This window comes from Dermacentor albipictus, chromosome 10 (genome assembly GCF_038994185.2).
Source record: "Dermacentor albipictus isolate Rhodes 1998 colony chromosome 10, USDA_Dalb.pri_finalv2, whole genome shotgun sequence".
Lineage (NCBI taxonomy): Eukaryota > Metazoa > Arthropoda > Arachnida > Ixodida > Ixodidae > Dermacentor > Dermacentor albipictus.
The window spans coordinates 17,254,529-17,270,541 of NC_091830.1; the positions used below are offsets into that span (position 1 = coordinate 17,254,529).

At 46.2% G+C, this 16,013-nt stretch overlaps 1 protein-coding gene across 2 annotated transcripts in view; it reads right to left on the bottom strand.

Moving 5' to 3' along the window:
* Nucleotides 1-16,013, bottom strand: part of LOC135911485 (spondin-1-like) — a 46,064-nt gene that overhangs the window by 3,963 nt on the left and 26,088 nt on the right. The window contains exons 11-13 of one of the 2 annotated variants that reach the window (XM_070527383.1): nucleotides 9,173-9,346; nucleotides 3,594-3,686; nucleotides 960-1,205 (exon numbers count right to left, since the gene is read on the bottom strand). In XM_070527383.1, the coding sequence (XP_070383484.1) occupies nucleotides 960-1,205; nucleotides 3,594-3,686; nucleotides 9,173-9,346 (513 nt within the window). The remainder of the gene's footprint in view (nucleotides 1-959; nucleotides 1,206-3,593; nucleotides 3,687-9,172; nucleotides 9,347-16,013) is intronic. The other variant, XM_070527384.1, reaches the window with a different exon arrangement.

The window sequence follows — 16,013 nt, forward strand, 5'->3', positions numbered from 1 at the left end:
TACTCATGTCGGGTTTCTTTCATTCGGTTTCTTCTTCTTTTTTACGAGCATGTACGTCGAGATTGTCTTCTTCTGCGTCGACTTTGGTTGACACGCCTTTACTTTTTTTTGACCAGTAGATGCGACGGGTTGATCGCAGAGATAGCGCAGCTTACGATGTAATGTGGGTAATTTTTTACTGTAGTGACGCTAACTACGGCCGTGCGGTTAATTTCACCTGCTTTGCTATTGTTATCGCTTGTTGTCTCGTTGAGACCTACATTCTGATATCTTTTTCATGTTTGTACGGCACGCTACAGTAACGAAATCGACCGCTTTGTTAACAGGTTACAAGATAGCCAGATCCCAGGTACGCCAAATTCACGTGAAGTCAGCAAAGAAGACCCTGCCTTCAAAAAGTGCACCTGAAACTATCGAACATTATTTTCTCTCCTGTCGCCGCTTTATAAGACAAAGAAAATTATTAGTACACTCATTCACCAAACTTGGGCTACCGCTAACCTCACCAACCATTCTTTCTTTTGGTGCGACCTCACTGGGATCAAGCTACAGGGACGCTTTTCTTGCAATTTACAATTTTATTAGAGATACAAAAAGAGTACCTTGCTGACTTTCTAAAATTATCAATATTTTCTATTATTTCATTTATTTACGTTACCTTATATTATCAAAATTCTTCACAATATTTTCATCATACGTCTAAATTACAGTTCTAGTCTCACGCTCCACAATTCAAATCTAGTTTGGCTTTACTACTAAGCATACGAAAAACCGCCTGCTTCTTGGCCAATCCCCCATAGTGGGTATGCGCCACTGTCTGGGACACAAGACAAGACAAGACAAGAAAGCTCCACGTCAGCGTTGAGTCTCCCTATGGGAAGCTCAACTCCTTTGTGTCGAGAAAAGCGTCTGTCCGCGGCGAGTAATCGGGGCGAACAATTAACGAACGCGGTGCTTACGGCACGGCGGGTTCTCCTTGCACTTTCGTCTCTGGACCAGTCGCTTGGGACACGCCTTGCCCCCGTTCTGCGGGTTCAGCTTGATCATGCGCCGTCGCTCCCGACGGCCGTTGCCACACGTCTTGGAGCAGGGCCCCCACTGAGACCACGGCGTCAGCACGCAGTCGATGACCGGCGACGTGGGCTCGTCGCTCGTCGTCGGCAGCACGTTGACCGGCGCCATGCCGTTGAGCTTGCCGATGGGCGCTGCGTTGGCCGCGGGGGCACAAGGGGGCGACCGGTGAGCATGACAGTGCGGGACGGTGGCGGTGGTGAGAGAGAGAGGCAGAAAGCGAGCGATAGCCAGAGATCAAATATGTAGATATGTAGATATATGCTAAGGAAGGCTTGGGCAAAGCGAGACATAGTTAGATAGGTCAGATATATAGATATATGACGTTGGCCGCAGGGGCAAAGGGGGCGACCAGTGAGCATGACAGTGCCGGACGGTGGCGGCAGTGAGAGAGAGATAGAGAGAGGCAGAAAGCGAGCGATAGGCAGAGAGATCAGATGTGTAGAGATATAGCAAGGAAGGCTTGGGCAAAGCGAGATATAGGTAGATAGATCAAACAGATGTATAGATGTATGGACGAAGGCGTCGGAAAGCCTGTGTCGATAAGAAGTTACTTTCGTTAGGGCAACGAGTGCCGCGTGACGAAGGTGTCGCGGCGCTGATGTCACATTCCATGTTTCATGTCGACGCCATATATATATATATATATATATATATATATATATATATATATATATATATATATATATATTGGCGTTTCACTCTTTCTTGCTTAGTATCCAATCCATGTATGTACGTTTCAAATATTCAAATATTTTAAAGATGACCATTATTGCCTGTTGGTTAAGGTTACTCCCGACACCTTGTAATAACTAGTTCCTAACGCTATAGGCTATTTTAGGCTGACAATGCAACCCAACGCTACTAATTGCATACCTGCGTAGCTTTATTGTCATAAATTGTGCAGCCGTTGACATCCTACCCCCTGCTGTATGTAATATAGAGTTATCTGAGGGTTTTCGTGGGTATACTTGAATAATTGAATAGGTGATTTAAGCTGCGACGAGAACAAAGAAAAGAAGGGTCTTCAAGAGCGTCGCAACATGGAGTGGTTGGTGCAGGCATTTGGGAAACAGAACAAGCACAGTGCAAAAGCACAAAAGACAGTGAGGAAAGAGATACACAGCGGTGATGCGCGCATTTGTCCCTTAACTCTTTCCTTGCGTTTTTCCGTTGCATCATGAAGTAGCTAACGACGAAAATATTTTAAAGAAATTTGAATGTGAGCAACGATTACGGCGTAATTTGTCGACAACAAGCCGCAGATAAATGCGACTCTCATTGATATTTCACAAAATGTCCATGCGTTGCATCCCGCTGAGGTTAGGCCTTTGTGCTGTAGCTTTTGTATAGCCTGCTGCCTAATGCGTGTAACCTACCTTGAGGGACACGAAAATATTTTTTCAAATCTTCTGGGGCCACATTTCGCACCATTATGATTGTGCATTTCGAAGTCTTATAATCCACATGCTGCTTACAACACCTTGAGTTGTTGGCAGTTCATGAGAAAAAACATTCAATTCATTGCCAAAAACTCCAGGGTTAATTTTATTTTTTCTTTCTTTTTTTCCTGCAGAAATTATGTATTATGCGCACTTGATCGACAAAAGATCAGGTGCCCCTGCAAAATTTTTCGGTCATTAGGTAAAAAACTTAAACCAGAAAGGATTAATAGGCAATCTCTGTCCGTCAAATGAATGAAAGAATACGTAGAAGAATACTACGCCAGATCAACCTGTTTCGGTGCTGCTATTTAGTACTCATTTAAGAGTCTCCTTGTGTCTGCCTTCCGTGCGTTTGAGCACGTGCTCAAGTGTCAAGCGCGCGCCCAAGCGTCAAGCGTGCACTAAGCACGGAGTGCAAAAAAATGTGTCAGTCACTTTAGTATCCTTACGTGATTTGAATGCGAAAGCATTATGACATATCTAATTAGTTGGTTACGTCAACAATACGTGGCGTCGTACATTGTCACGTGTCATTGACAACTCTACCTGAATCCATCTTGCTCTATTTTGTACGAACCTTAATCCACCTTAATCCACTTTAATGCACCTTAGCCCACCTTAACCCACCTTAATCCACCTTGCTCTAATTTGTAGCAATCTTAATCCGCTTTAGTCCTTCTTGCTGTAATCTGCATTACCCTTAACCTACCTTGATCCACCTTCACTCACTTCACCTTAATTCACTGAACTCCACCTCAAGTCACCTTGCTCTAACTTGTTCTCACTTTAATTCTGTATTACTACTGAAATCATACAAAACGCTGATGTCGTCCCTGACGATGACTCTGTAGTACTACTCATTGACTACAACGCCGGCTTTTTTGCTCTAACTTGTTCTCACTTTAATTCTGTATTACTACTGACTTCATACAAGACGCTGATGTCGTCCCTGACGATGACTCCTTAGTACCACTCGTTGCCTGCAACGCCGGCTTTTCTGCCTCATGGGGTCGTATAATGCTTTCGCATGAAAAGCAACAAGCGGCGGCCGCGAGTGACGTAGGCGAGCAGACAGACCACAGACAAGGCCCTTTTCCACGTGCAGCGTGGTGTCTTTCATGGCGTAGCTTTGGCCCAGTGCCGAAGGCGACAGGAGTCCTTGCGTTATCTCTGCGACAGAGGCAGACGCCCACAAGAGGCAAGCGACAGACAATGAAAACAGCACGCGGCAGGGCACAAAGGGAGGTTGGCGACAGAGCGAGAAGCAACAGGTGGCAAACAGCGTTGACAAGAGATAAGATAAAAAATATGATAAGCAGCCCAGCAGGCGGCGGAGCGCATTGACTGCAAGCCACATGTAAGAAACGGGCGAGCACATTGAAAACGCTTTGTGAGCGAAAAAGAAAAATAGAGCACGTGAAACTGCGGTCAAGATAAGTTTATACTTTGTAGCGACCCATTTCATTTTACATTGTTTTTACCCTTCGCTATGGGCCCGGACTGTATCATTGAATTCGTTTAATAGAGTCGTTCATTTCGTCTATTATTTGGCCTTCGTCATCGGCTTGGGCGCCGCCAGTGATTCGGAGCAGTATTTTGTAGCGATTATTTCATTTATTATTATTGTCACCCATTCTCCACTAGCTTAATCGAGCGCCACCGTTATCGCTAGCATCGGTCGCTCAGCGCAACGGATGGCAATGACAGTGGAAAATGAAATGGATCGTTACAAATTAAGGCCCCAGAGCGCCTACACGCATTCGGAGTTGAGGACTGGTCAAGCTGGCGAAACGGCCAGTTTTCCCCCTCGTTTTCTCTTAATGTATACTTTCAAACGAGCATGAAATTTTCCTATTCGCCCAATGGAAATTCAACACTTCCTATAGCCTCTGCAAGAAACCACACGTTTAGATAGCTAGGAATTGGGCAGCGACTATACTCTCAGAATCCAGAGCGCATTGTACGAAGTGGAACCGGCGCAGCACACAGGAGCATGCATCCGATACAGAGGCGAGTATACAGAAGTGCTAAGCTATGATATAGTAAAGCGTCTGAAAGTAGCTCGGCTATATAGCGAAGCACTTGCATAAGATACGATGAAGTGTTTGCAAAACCTTAAAAGGACGTGCGCTTCATAAGATCAATTTTCGTTCATAATGAAGCTAACTGGATGAACCTTGTACAGAAATGTAGAGTTGAATCCCATATTTTAAATATTTTTCTCGTCTATCACTATCTTATCGGGACAGCGGTAAAAGTTCGGTCACTTGTGCAAGCCTGGGGCTATCACGTTAGGCCTACGAAAGTGTTATAATAAAACCGAAATCACTCCTTATAAATGATTGCAATGCAAGCAAGATAAAACATATTCTCTTCTTGCTTGATTAGTTGAAAACATATGGGTGATCTCGGTTTGTTTATTGAGAACATTGACGAATAGTTTATTATTCGTGGTAGCCACGTCATGTTTCCTGCTCCCATAGCTTCTAGCGCTTCAACGTCGTCGTCGCGGATGACGACTTGGATGACCGCCCTTCCGTATCCGACGCAGCCGGTGTGTTGACCATCATGAGGGCGTTCGAACATATGTGGGGCCTCATGGAGACATTGGCTCGCGGCCTTGCTAAGTTTGAGGATGCCGTCGTCGCTTGCTGCGGCAAGTGAATATCACAGATATTTTTTTGCTACCTGCTGGCAAATGAAACGCGTCTGCGTGTGTTTAACTGAGAATTAGCAGGTTACTTCCTTTTTTTTTCTCGACTGGTAAGTCTATAGCCGCTCATCTGCCATTGTCCGTTATATATACTACATCGCTCGGCGCGTACACTTGATCCACGTACCCCGCCAACAACGTTATAACGAGGTTTTGCTGTAGCGGGGGTGGTGTTTCTGCCACGTAGCCGCGGTAGCCTCGCGTGCGGACTGCTTCACGCCATCTTGTCGCCCCGAGGAATTGATAGAGCGCCGTCCAATGAGATTCAGCGAGTGTTAAGCCCTTGCTTTCGGTTTTAATGGTTTGGCGGTGAAACATACGTATTTACTGTTGGTGCAGAGGGAGCACATTTAGATCCTTGAATGTGCCAGCACCTACCCACTCCGGTGATTGGCGAAGAACCGGCTAGGTAAATGTAAAGTACAAAATAACGGGACAAATTTTTCTAATACGTAACTTAGAACCGAAAGCTAGAGCCCCCTACGTGTTAATTTTCTGCTCAACCACCTTTGCAATACCCACGGCGGAGCCGATAGTACTAATAAATGAAAACCTGTGGAATGTGAATTCTCTATCGCAGTGTGTGAGAGAGGGCGCTTCTGTGTACGGCGCTAAGCAGTGTCTTATATAAACGGTGCGCATTTGAGTTCATTCAACTCCCACAGGCAAGCCTTTATGCATGGAATTCCGAAAACTGTTTTAAACACGACGCTCGACAAAATGTTTTTCGCGTGAACCATTTCACATGATACTTCTGGAAGCGATGGCACATGGCAAATGTAACACTGGCGCTTTGTGCGGAAACACAACTAAGCAGGGTGCAGTTCATTATTCGACATTTTAACGCCGACGTTGAAATGATCATATCCAAGTTTAGCCAGTGGGCGAGAAAGACGCTGAAGTACATTGAATACTAATGCTCAGAAAACTATGTCTATGCGAAAACAAAAGTTTCATTTCGCAGTGTTAGTTTCTTACGCAGTTAGACTTAGGTGGCCACATTGTGTGATATTAGTTGTTGCACAAGAGCATTCTTGAAAGCCCACACAGAGGGTGCCACAGCCTGCTTCGCTAACATGCGTGTTCTGTTTATTACTTTGCACTTAAGTGCGTACTGTGTCATATTATATAACTTTAGGCTTGCGTGGTCTGACATTTTTTTATGCATTTTTTCTTGTATGTTTGTACTTTGTCGTTATGGGAGGGAAACTGTTTGTTTACTAGAGGATTTTACTGTTCTGTCTCTTTAACTTAACACTTGCGTCGAAGAATGTAACCTATTTTTGCTTTAGAAACTCCATATGCCTCTTGGTTATGGGTCCTAACAGGTGCTTGCATATTTGTAAGGCAAATTGTATTAGTAAAGCAAATAAACTTGAAAGTTGAATCTCGGTCCCTTGACGACTGCGTCACAGTCGAAAATATTTAAATAAACAAAGAAGGCAAAAAAGTATCTGCTTTACGCCACATAAGTAATGATGGAACAATACGTCGACTAGAGAATATGAAAAGAAGCTACAGAAGAGGAGAAAAAAGTGGAATTGCTTTGGTTAATGCTACGTGACCAGATCTCAAGAGCTGCGAGCGAGATTTTTCGGCTAAATCACTGCTAGTGTCTTCTTGTTGCGCCTGCTCTCCGAAATATTCTTTGTGACGTCGCCTAACGTCCTCCCGCTTGGGGACGTTCGTCTCTCACGCAGACGGCGTGCCTTCTGCCGGTGCTCTGAATGGAGGCGACTGTCGCATGAAAAAAAGAGCAGACGACTGTCACGTGAAATAAGAGCAGACGACTGTCGCATGAATTAAGAGCAGACGAAAAAAAGAGAGAGAAGAAACAGAAAAAAAATAACTGAGAGGACAGGAGCAACGGCAAGAAAAGAAAACAAAAAAAGGGATATCTGGGTCACGTGACCATAGACTTACGAGCATGAGCTTTGTCCGAAGAGATTGTAGTCATGCACAAAGGCAGCTGCGTGAACACTTAGAACGCTATGCTTCTTACATTTCCCCCTTCTTTTTAACACACCTAGCAGAAAGACCTACCTTTCTTCTGCAGCAACAAAGCGCGAAATGGATCTTTAAAACGCCGCTGGGTGCATTGTACGAGTCTTTTTCTTGAAATACGTTTCATTTCTTACCCCAAATCTTTGCTTCAAGTGTTCTTTAATGTTAACACCTTACGGGCATCGCCACTATACGGAGGCTTATAAAATTACACACACTGCACACGGCCTTGAGACATATCGCGTTAGACTGGCGCTTTTAGAGCTCGGAACAACAGGAGACTAAATGGAGCAGCTTGCGCAGAGTCGGTGTGGCGCTGGCTGAGAAAAGGTTTTCAGCGAGTTAACAATGTAGCTCTTTCTATGTGTTAGCTGATATATGACAGCTGGACTAGTGTCGCAATCTTAGCCATCAAAACCAAACATAGAGAACAGGTGGAATGTAGGTGTATAGCGTAAATGAAGCTGCGAAGGGATTTATGAACTTTCCCAATGCTACAAGCTCCATTATATATAGGGTGTCCCAGCTAACGTTAGCCTAGGTGTTCAATGAAAACAAATATGGTTAAGGAAACACGGTGCGGGATACAATTTCAAGACCTTAGGTGTTCAATTGTAACGCTGACGACCGAACATCGTAGCTCTCATAATTGTATCTTGCGCCATGTGTTCTAAATCTTCTTTTGTTCGTTGAACAGCTCGGCTGTAGGGTTAGCTGGGACACACGGTAAAGTGTTATTGATTGCCCTATACGGCGGCTCGGCTAAGTCAGGGCGCACTCAAACTAAGCTGCGCTGACATTTGGAAACGTCAGTTCAGGTTGCGCGTTGATTGCCGTTAGTAAGAGATTATTTTGGTACACAGATAAAGCAAACTGAAATAGCTGACCCTGATACGTTGCTTGATTTCTTTTGCACACTTGTAGCCACATATAGCAGTATATGCGTTTTTGTTCCTATTGAAACACTGAAAGCTATAGTCTCTCGAGTCAACGGCAGACGACGAAGTGCTTTCATTTGCTACTATAATATTGCCCTCTTAAACGCTATAAGAGAGTGCTTCTGATTACTGCATAATTAATAGTTTTTTTTGCGGTGTGACTAGTAATACCAACTGTAGACAGCAGAGGCAAGCAGAAAAGAGAGTTATCTAGGATGACAGATTACCACAAACTTCGCAACGTTTGTTTTCGGCCAAGAGATGGCTTATTTGCAGATAAAATGGCGACTGAAGAGGCCGCACAAACCTTTGACAATTCAAACCGCTCGCGATCGAATAGTATCTGACGTAGCGGGGCTGCTGGTATCGGAGGCCACATCTGCGATACACCGATACCTGATAATATCTGTAGAGCGTTACACTGCTTGCCCCGAGTCAGAAGTGACCACAGACGGGGCGTTCCCATAGGTTTGAACGTGTTGTTAGACGATGCTGTTTGAACACAGCTTGTCAACATCCAGTGTACAGATTCCGTGTTGCGGAACGAGCACTGCAACATTTGTTCACTCAAGATGTTAAAATACTTTAAATACTACACAGTTCTTTAAAATGATTTGTTTAGGTGACGCCTGTCACAGGGAAGCGCACTTTTTCATGCAGTTAATCCTTGCTCACAATCAGTGAAAGAGAATGCTACGAGAAAGACGTGATATATGGGAAAACGCGTATGGTCCATGGACATGAATCGAGTTGTGCTAAAACGCAGTATTAAATTCGCGCTGTTAAAACGTGTAAAACTAGACGACGGGTATGGACAGAGAACGTATGAAGCAGGATATGCTAATTATTAGCAAAATGTACATGCCGGTAAACACACTAAACTTATCAGCTACTAAACGGTAATCCAACAAGGAGGCAGAGAGAGTGAGAGAGAGAGAGAGAGGAGAGAAAAACAGCGAACGACAGAGTGGCGAAAAGGTGTTGTGCATGTGAGCGCTCACGTGATATTGTGACCTCGCACATTTTGTTGCACTCAGCATATCGCTCGAATCGGTTCCTGTTGCCGCGGCATCCTCCGTACACAAACTGCAGGCACATCCGCTTGGTGGAGTCGTAGTACCAACGCGGAAAGTAGCCCCGGCACGGTCCGATGTCCTTGGGCAGCAGGCAGATTTCTGCGAGGGACATGGCCAGCTTTACGGCAGCAGTAATCTAGTATACAAAGGCTCACAGGCACTCCACAGAGAACATACCACCTCACAGCCACCCTACAGCGTGTTGCCATTGTGAAACGTTTGCCAGCGTACTTGAGCGCATAGTATCTGTATACCGAAAAAGGAAAGGCCTCAGCTGGGACGGGTCGTCTACTGAGGCCGAAGGTGTGCTACACGTGTATGATGTCTACGGTCTTGTGTCCGGTTAAGCGGTGCTAGTAACATGTTTCAAAGCAAAATAACAACAAAAACAAAAAAACAAGTAAGGGCTCCGGAGACAGAAAGAAAGTCTGTTCTGTAGTTTGTTAGATGCGACAGTATGGGAAGTTTGGCTTCAGAAGTGCCCGCTCTACCAGAATCGTAGTTAAAGGCAAACAAAAAGCACTAAACGAAAGAAAAATTTACATGTAAAAGTGTAGAAATAATTAAAACATTTCAGAATTGCTTAGAGTAAAGGAAACTCGAACTGCAAAGGTGGTAAGAGCTTGACAAAGTTGCCGGTAGCTTTACGTAAAAAAGGTAATTCAGAGCCCGCGAAACGCGGTTCTCTTATCCCATGGTGCCCTTACGTTTTTGTTGCTACTGGAAACTAGTTCTTTGGTATCCACCAACTATAGAAATAGCACACCTTACTAAACATGCTTCAGAATGACAGCAACCAAATATAGCCCATCTAAGCAGGGCTGAAGAAGAGCGCAACTTTTCAAGGATGATCAAAATAAAACGAGCATTCGCATAAGTTTGAAAGACGCAAGGCATATAATTTCCACTCCGCAGGCGTAAGCACGACATAGAAGCGCTTGTCTTCAAGTCTGCTCTTAGAGTTATTATTTATCCAGCCGACAACGTACGCGATAATCCGGACGGGGGTTAACCTTATCCGGATATATACACCAGCACTCGGCGCCACATACACCTAACCCACAATTAGCAGGACATTTTCGCGTTGCTCTTCGTTTTGAACTAGGGACCCGTAGCGGCTTCGAAACGTTAATTGAACCTTGGGCTGGTGCTCTTGCAATGCTCATCATGCACCGACTTCACCAGACGGGCTCATTAGAAATTTAGAAATCTTTACAAATAGTAAGAAAGAACATCACCGTGGGTTAGCACTTCAATCTTCGTATTTGTCACACGGGGCAAATTCGACCCCGATCGGGCCCGATCTGGATCGAATCCCTCATCACCATCGACTCCCTTCCTCTGCCTGCACAGAGGAGCCACCCAGGCTCTATCGCGATCGAAAGTGCCCCGTGTGACGCAGATATAAAGTTGACGCTGCTCTTGCCGTTATGCATCTGTGCCGACTCGTGCAAAAGTGAGTTCTCTCATGCGTGCCTGGGGGCAGTGATTCTAGCCCGGCACAACTCGTGTTAAAACCCCTTAAACTTCGTAAAGTAGCGAAACTCTACTCCTCCGCCTTCACACCTCCTCGTTTCTCCTTTCTTTCACGCTCCCTCCGCTACCGTGGCGCCACCTACTGTCAGGATTGGGGGCTCAATCCCATCGTCCGTGGTCCTTTGCCAAGATTGGAGTACGGCATGAATTCGGAGGTAGCTGGCCCATGCCGTCGTCCAACTTATTTACGCTGAGATCGTTGATGAAGTGAAGAACTGCTTCTCATCGAGAACGAGGAAAAGGGGTTTATTTACAGAAATTAACTCAGTCTAACATGACTGCTTGAGAAAAAGAGTAACAGTCCAACATGACTGCATGAGAGAAGTGACTCAGTCTAACATGACTGCTCAAGAGAAGTGTGTCCTCAGCATTCGCACAACCACAGTTTTTATACACTCGATCCGCCGGTCCTACGACGCGGCGACTGTTCGTTTACACATCACCAACTCGCAGCTGCTCTGCAGACCAGTTTACGTACACAAAGGCAACCGCGCTCTGTACACAGAGGCAACCGCGCGGGGTGCCGTTCCGGGAAACTATCGGCGCTGATCGAGGGTCGCTCGTTGTTCCGTGCTAAGCCGAAGCGTGAGACGCTCAAAATACGTCGTCCCCACGGCAGCTTGTCCAGCGTTTCAAATCAGCTCCGCGTTGGGGAACTCCGGAATCATTGTTCACGCACCGAACTAGTCCCGTCACAATGTCGAAGGGGCTGGAGGAAGGCGGCGGATTCCAACGCAAAGGCCGCTTCTTTGAACGCCTCCCAGCTGCAGCGACGGAGAGGGAGAGGTGCGCGTCTTGCACCCCTTGTCGTAATCGGGTGGCAAGGTGGCAATCTTGTTGCACAACTCGCCATTCTTGACAGCGCCTCCATGGGCCGGAAAGTCTCGACTGTCTAGCGCTGACAACCGCTAGGCAGGAAGAGAACGGCTGCTGGTCAGGGGGGGATTGATGTCTTGGCTCGCAGCGACCACTTGTGCAATGATGTCACCGCCCCAAAACATCCAACAAGGACAGGCAACTGCAAAATGAACCCCACAACACGGCTCTGCGCCGAGATGACGTGCATTGGCTCTCACTTTAGACTCGCTAGGCTCCAAAAAAAAACAACAACAACATAAGTGCAGAAACAAAAAAAAATGCTACATTTCACTATGCCAATTTCTGAAGCAAATTCCTGCTGACCAATTCAGCAATCATGGAGGGAATTCTGCTGAATGAGAGGGGATTTTCTTCGCCTAAAGAAAAGCTAACACTAGTAACCCCAAAATTTAGGCGGGACCCTCAAACGCAGAATTCAAATTAGCCTGCTCAAACCATCCGTATTGCTATGCAACTTTCCCTTCTTATATCTAACGGAGAAGTTGTACTCTTGGAGAGTGAGGCTCCATCGGAGCAAGCGGCCGTTTTTGTGTGACATTTGATTGAGCCACGTCAGAGGACAGTGGTCGGTCTCGAAGATGAACTTCGCTCCGTACAAGTAACACGACAACTTCTGGGCGGCCCAAACCAAACAAGCGCATTCCTTCTCTGAAGCGCTGTAGGCTTCCTCTCTTACATTTAGTTTACGGCTGGCGTAGAGGATAGGATGCTCCTCGTTATCGTCGCCGACCTGACTAAGTACCACGCCCATACCTCTGTCGCTTGCGTCGCATTGAACTATGAATTCCTTTGTGTAGTCTGGCGCGCGAAGCACAGGGCGAGAAACCAATAGCGTTTTCAAACTTTGGAAAGCGTTCTCCTTGTCCTTATCCCAGTGTACGTTACTCGGTGCTCCCTTTCGGAGGGCGTCTGTTAATGGACTTGCCAATTGCGAGTAATTCGGAATGTACCGTTGATAGTACCCCACAAGTCCCAAAAATGAACGAAGGTCCGTTTTCGTGCGCGGCTGAGAAAATTCTCCAATCGTAGCTATTTTCAGCTCAGCCGGCCGTCTCATGTCCTGACCGACAACATGGCCCAGATAAGTAACCTGTGAACAACCGAACCTACACTTTTCCGCTTTCATCGTTAAGCCGGCTTCAAACGTACGAAGCCTCGCATTCTTGTCGTAATAGACTTTGGCGTTCTTTTGAGCTAGTGCCATGTTCTTTCCGACTAGTTCTTGGGTTGCGCTTAGCCGTTCCAGTAAATTTAGCACGTATTCAACCACTGTTGAACTCTCCCCTCTTTCTTCCCACATCTCTCTTAACATTCTCAGTGGAGAACGGAGTGTCCTCTCATACACTAGTTCTGCTGGTGAGAACCCTGTCGCCTCATGTGGAACCGTTCGCAAAGCAAACAAAGTTGCCGGCAGACAGTTCTCCCAGTCCTTGTGCTCGTAACAGAGCGCACGCAAAACTCGCTTAAGCACCGAATGCCACCTCTCTACACTGTTTGACTGAGGGTGATAGACAGAACTGTGTATTAACTTGACCCCGCACTTTTGCAAGAATGTGGAAGTCAGTGCGCTCGTGAATACTGACCCTTGATCTGCCTGAATTTCGGCTGGAAACCCAACTCGTGCAAACACTGTCAAAAGCGCGTCTACTACTTCAGTGGAGCTGAGCTCTTTCAAAGGGATTGCTTCTGGAAACTTGGTAGCCGGACACAGCATGGTAAACAAGTACCTGTAGCCTGATTTTGTTTTTGGAAGAGGCCCTACCGTGTCTATTACAAGCCGTCTGAAAGGCTCTGTTATTAAGGGCACTACCTTCAGTGGAGCTTTCCAAGTCTCTCCTGGTTTACCAGAACGCTGGCAGGCGTCGCATGATCTTACAAAGTTTTCTACATCTTTGAAACAGCCAGGCCAGTAGTATTCCATAAGCAATCTTTCCTTTGATTTGTTTATGCCTAGGTGGCCGGACCACCCATTTCCATGACAAAGACTCAAAAGGTCCTCCCTATACTTAGTAGGCATGACTAACTGATCTAAAATCTTACCCTTTCGATCTCTGTAATGCCGATACAACAATCCTCCTTTCTCATGTATCGTTACGTTGCGCCTAGCAATGCCTTCTTTAGCTGTGTGACGTAATTTAGCTAAGCTCTCATCATTCTTTTGCTCAGCTGCCAGTGACTCTCTATCCACGCGTAAGAGTTGATCGAAGTTCTTTGAGGCCGGTGATAATAACGACCCTGTCTCGCTTGTGAGCGCGTCTGCTTGCTCTTCCTGCAGGCTAGAACTCTGACACTCTAGTGCTACGCTCTCATTGAGCTGGTCAACTGGCAGGCTCTCCTCAACTGTTCTTTTGTCCCTCGGGCCTAGCTCGGATTCGGGTATTGAAGTTATTCCCTTTTCTGCTTCCGCTGGAGGAGCTTGAGCATTTTCAGCCGAAAGCGCCGCGATCTTACGAGCTTGGCCTCGGGTCAATGCCTGTACTATGCCCTCTCCAAGTTTGAGCCCTCTGTCACGCAGTAACTGATTCGAACGATTCGAAAAGATGTAGGGATACTGCAGTGACAAAAATTTGGAAACTGCAGCCTCAGTCTCTAGCTCCCCGAATGGTCCACTGATTTTGACTTTGGTCATGGGCAGACACACGCTGTGTTCTTCTACAACCTGTTTTATCCATGCTACTTCTCCGGTGAAGTCATCTACCATCACGTAAGACGGATGGACAATGTCCAGCGTGGCGGCACTGTCTCTTAGCACTCGGCATGGTTTTCCATTAACTTGCAGGTCGTGGAGATATGGACTTAAAAGTTCCATATTCTCATCTTTTTCCTCCACGTAGGAAAAAACTACGCTAGACTTCTCGCAGTTTACAGCTATATGTCCCAGTTTGTGGCATTTGTAACAGCGAATTGGTCTAAGAGATCCGAATTTTCTTTTCTGTTCTTTTTGTGCGGTTTCTCCGTTAAGTTTCTCCTCGCTCTTTTCTGAGGGCTTTTCCGCCATGTCTACAGGCTCGGATCGTCTAGTTTGCGCACCCTTTTTGAACGGAAATGGTTTCCGCGGTCCATTTCGACCGTCCCAGTTTCCCTCCTCGGCGTTCAACTTTCTACGGGTTGCGTACTCTTCGGCTAATTCAGCCGCCCTTTCCACAGTGTTTACATTACCTCTGCCTTGCACCCACAGTTTCACAGCTTGGGGGATGGTTTTGTAAAACTGCTCTAGACACATGCATTCAATGATCATGTCTCTGCTGTCGTACGCTTCCGCGCTTTTAAGCCACTCGACTAGGTTGGCCTTTAAGCTATATGCAAACTCCGGATAGCCCTCGCTATCTTTCTTGCCTGTGCTCCTAAACCTTTGCCGGAAAGCTTCGGCTGAAAGGCGGTATTTCTTCAGGAGACTAGCCTTAACTTTTGCATAATCATATGCATCCTGCACACTTAGTCTGGCGATTACTTCCGCCGCCTCACACGGCAACATAGACAGCAACCGCTGTGGCCATGTACTCGGACCGAAGTTCATCTTTTCGCAAGTCCTTTCAAAATTGTTTAGGAACAAGCCTATGTCGGTCCCGACCTCAAATGGCTTTAATAGCCTGTCCATGCGGTACGATTCTGCCTCACTTGATCGACCCAGAGCGCCTTCACTTCCTTGAGACAACTCCAAACGTCTGTTTTCAAGTTCAAGTTGCATTTTTCTTAGCTCGCGATCTTTATCGCGTTCCTCTCTCTCTCGTTTTTCTCTGTCCCGTTCTTCTCTTTCTCTTTCCCGTTTCTCTCTCTTTTTGAGAAGTTCCAATCCCATTTCAATATCTTGCTCACTGGCCTGATTGGAAATTAGCTCCAATAATTCCGATTTGAGCATTTCCTTGCGTACATCTAGGCCCAGTTCCTCACCAACAATCAACAACTCGTCTCTCAGCAGTGTCCTTAACTCCATGACTGCTGCTTTACTGCCTTGATTCTGCTCTCTAAATCTAGCTAGGAAGACACAACCTAGCTAACACACAACAATCTAGCTTCCCTACTGTTCTAAACAGAACAACCACAAAATGAAGCCTAGAGAGTCAAAGCAAAAACCAAGCACTCACCGCAGATACAGCACCATGTCGCAAAGTCCATCTCACCGCTGTCAGCCAGTTGTCAGGATTGGGGGCTCAATCCCATCGTCCGTGGTCCTTTGCCAAGATTGGAGTACGGCATGAATTCGGAGGTAGCTGGCCCATGCCGTCGTCCAACTTATTTACGCTGAGATCGTTGATGAAGTGAAGAACTGCTTCTCATCGAGAACGAGGAAAAGGGGTTTATTTACAGAAATTAACTCAGTCTAACATGACTGCTTGAGAAAAAGAGTAAC